At 45.9% G+C, this 3,863-nt stretch overlaps 1 protein-coding gene across 1 annotated transcript; it reads left to right on the forward strand.

Annotated features, from left to right (window-relative positions):
• Positions 1–855: 855 nt before the first annotated feature.
• On the forward strand, positions 856–2,456 carry LOC104865205. Its single transcript, XM_010628613.2, has 3 exons — positions 856–984; positions 1,078–1,260; positions 1,963–2,456. The coding sequence occupies exons 1-3, from the start codon at positions 856–858 to the stop codon at positions 2,326–2,328; spliced, it is 678 nt and encodes a 225-aa protein (XP_010626915.1). The 3' UTR covers positions 2,329–2,456.
• Positions 2,457–3,863: the final 1,407 nt, after the last annotated feature.

Consider the following 3,863-nt stretch of genomic DNA (forward strand, 5'->3'; position numbering starts at 1 on the left):
ACCTATAAAAAGGAAGAGTCTCCTAACCCTATATAATCCTACTTCAAAGATGGATCTGGACTCTCAGTCTGAAGCTGCTGTGACAGTGACACCCAAGGGTCCAGGCTCGAGCTTGCAATATACTCCTCTTGTAATTACATCGGACCTGACTCCTTGGTGGTCTTTGGGGACTTCGCGACTTGGGCATATCATCATTTCTCTGAGTACTGCACTCCATGTCCTGTATCTCTACCTGTAGTAAACCTCCTTATGTCTCTTTTATCAGCAAATCTGATATGGGGGAAAAGATGCAACTCCCAAACCTGCTAGATATCCAAAATTCAAGTCCATATTCTCTAAAATCAAAGAATGAATTCTAGGAAAAACAGAGGTTAAGAGTAGGAAAAATTTATTGAGAGAAAGAAAGCTTTTGTCTAAAAGAGAGAGAAGGGGGACCAGAAAGTGGGTTGCCCGCTCACCCAACTTCTCAAAGGTGTTTTATGGGACAAAACTACAAAGTGAGGTGGGTTCAAGGTGGGGCAAAACTATAGTCAGTAAGATTACAAGTATAGTCACTTAGGTAATATTTGATCCAATAAGAAATCACAAGGTGGACAAAACTATGAGCAACCAATAGGATTATGACACATATAGTTGCTTAGGTAATATTGATTAAATGGGGATCCAATAGGGAAACTGTTGAACCAAAGCAACCAAAGTGACTCCATTTTGTCTAATTTCCTCCCTTTTGTTAACTAAAGCTTCTTGTCTATGAGAAACTGCCTGCTGGTTGACCTCATAGAAACCATCCCTGATTACAGTTGACATCTATACTAAAGGAAGAAAAGTATGTTCTGAGAAACGAAATGTACCCTAATGGGGTTCCCACCCACTAACTGCTGTTCTGCTTCTGTGACAGGAGCTTTGCTTTCCCACCAAGTTCCTGTTTTCCTCCAAGAAGTTCCTGCTCACAACACTATAAAAACCCCTGAGTTTGAAAGCCTGGTACCCCTCTATCCAAGCAGAGTCAGGTCCCAGCCAGCAGAATAAAATTTTGTCCTTCTAGACTTGCATTTTCTCATCTGGTCAATGTAACAGTTGGAGGCCCCAGAGAGTTCTCCTGGAGGACACTGTCGCGGCACAGATCAGAGCAGCCCTGACTCCGGAGGCCACCCTGAAGAGGTTCCGGGACCCTTGTCTTGCTGTGTGCTCTTGGTGGCCAATGCAGCTATCTGTCTGGGACTAGGGGCTAAATTTTATTCGTGGAAAAAGTCTTGCAAGGTAAGACTTGAAACAGAGTCTTAGAGCATGCTAGAGGTTGAGGTCAGTGGGGCTGGACCTGGCCAGTAACCATTGGACCCCAGGGGGGCAGGCGACGACCTGCGCTGCCCTCGGTTTTAGGAATTCCTAGATTGGGTATTTTTGTCATTGTTGGTGTCGTCCATCTCTGTGTAATACTCTGTTTCTCGTTCCCCCGTTAACATCTTCACGTTTACACGTAGTGGGTAGATCAACTTCTCAATTGGCAACACCTCTAAATTGCATTCTGGATCAGTTTCGACAGATTTACACCAGAGAAAAGGAAGGGAACTGTGGAGTTAAGTTTTCAACAGCTAGATTCTGCTTTGTGAGATCGAATGGCCAGGATTTGACCTAGACCCGCATTGGCCATCTGCGGGATCTCGGGTCCAAGATGTCCGACTAAAGGTTACGGGGCACCCAGGACACCCAGATCAGTTCCCGTACATTGATGTACAGCTAGATTTGGTTTAGAGCCCCCCTAAATGGTCTTTATGAGTGCCCTACAAGGAGAGATGATTCTAGTGGCTAAAGAAAGGGTACAGAAGAAGGCCCAGAGCCCTCAGGTTAAACCAAAACCTAGGGTTTTAGCCTCAGCCCCTGAGGAGGAGGATTTCTGGCCGCCTCCACCGCCTCCCCCTTACCGGGGTGCTGAAGGACCTCAACTGCAGGAAATCCCCACAGGTGCAAGGACACGGAGCGGACCACCTCCTGGGAAGCAACGGATTCCGTGCCGGACTCCACACAGGAGGCTCCTCCTCCTCAGACGTGATTCCAGGCCCCCCTGGCACCCCTGGCACTCCAGAAGAAGGAGCTTCACTCCGAGGCTCAGCCCCAGGGAAAACCTCCTCCCAGCCCGCTGCAGTCTTCCCCTTAAGGTACCTAGGACAAGGGTATGGGATTATGTATGTCCCGTCCACCACCACTGATGTGTTTAATTGGCAATCTCAACTTGCACCTTTCTCTAAGGATCCGCAGGCTATTTATAATTTAATTAGAAATATTATTAATACTCAAACCCTAATTTGGATGATATGCAACAATTGTTAGATGTCCTCTTTACCATGGAAGAAAGAGAAAGGATCAGGTGGGAGGCTGAATTGGCAGCCGTCAGAATGGATGATTCCAACCAGGCACAAGGTCTGCAGGAAGTTGTCCCGGATACCCGTCCCAAGTGGGACCCGGAAACAGAGGCGGGATGGAAAGCCATTAAGGATTACTGTAGTTATGTCCAGGAAGGAGTAAAAAGGGTGTCTAGAAAACCTACAAATTTGAGTAAATGAGATTAGACAACTTGATCAAGAGAGTCCATAGGCATATCTCGAGCGCCTCCTGGAGGCTTGTCGGATTTATATCCCCGTAGACCTGACGCCCGAAAATGCCATGGCCATAAATACGGTCTTTGTAGCCCAGTCGGCCCAATATATTAGATAGAAGTTATAGAAGATAGAAGGATTTGAGGGTAAAAATAGGTCTGAGCTCATGGCCATAGGCCAAAAGGCTTATAACAACCGAGAATCAACAGATGTAACTCAAGCAAAGAAGATAGTCAAACTGGCCGGTGACAGTGGCGGCTGTAACAGAAAAGGAGTTTTAACCAGGAAAACCGTGAGAACGACAACAAAGTCAACGTAAGGGAATAGGCCCTCCTCTGGGAGAAGATCAATGTGCAAAATGCTGCCTCAGCCTCCGGAGTGCTGGGATTACAGGCGTGCACCAGCACACCCGGTGACTTGTATTGACCAGATGAGAAAATGCAAGTCTAGAAGGACAAAATTTTATTCATGCTGGCTGGGACCTGACTCTGCTCGGATAGAAGGGTGCCAGGCTTTCAAACTCAGGGGTTTTTATAGGGCTGTGAGCAGGAACTTCTTGGAGGAAAACAGGAACTTGGTGGGAAAGCAAAGCTCCTGTCACAGAAGCAGAACAGCAGTTAGTGGGTGGGAACCCCGTTAGGGTACATTTCGTTTCTCAGAACATACTTTTCTTCCTTTAGTATAGATGTCAACTGTAATCAGGGATGGTTTCTATGAGGTCAACCAGTGGGCAGTTTCTCATAGACAAGAAGCTTTAGTTAATGAAAGGGAGGAAGTTAGACAAAATGGAGTCGCTTTGGTTGCTTTAGGTCAACATTTCCCCCTCTTCTAGTAACTAAAGCGAATCTTGGCTTTTTCTGTCATTTACAAGTCTACACATGTTTTTGTCTCTATCTCTTCATGATTTAGAAGCACATATCCTAAGGAAGATATGAGAACCATGAGCTGGACAGTATTTATTTGTCTCTTAAAATAAGTAGCTAAGCTATTTATTACACATGGGGCAACTAACATAGCCAGTAACAGTAGGTGTAAGGGTTCAGCAATAGCTGAGAGTAGGGTAGTAACCCAAGGGGACCAGCTGGGATCTCATCTTTGTAAAAGACTCCTGAGGGCTGGGGATTTAGCTCAGTGGTTCCACTGCCTGCCTTGCAAGCACAAGGTCCCAAGTTTACTCCCTGATACCAAAAATAAATAAATAAAAAAATAATAAAACTGAGTTTGATCCCAGTAGAAGAAGAAGAAGAAGGGGGGGGGAGGAGGAGGAGG

The sequence above is a fragment of the Fukomys damarensis genome, unplaced genomic scaffold, assembly GCF_012274545.1.
Source record: "Fukomys damarensis isolate Sample0158 unplaced genomic scaffold, DMR_v1.0_HiC HiC_scaffold_15, whole genome shotgun sequence".
In the NCBI taxonomy this organism is placed as follows: Eukaryota; Metazoa; Chordata; class Mammalia; order Rodentia; family Bathyergidae; genus Fukomys; species Fukomys damarensis.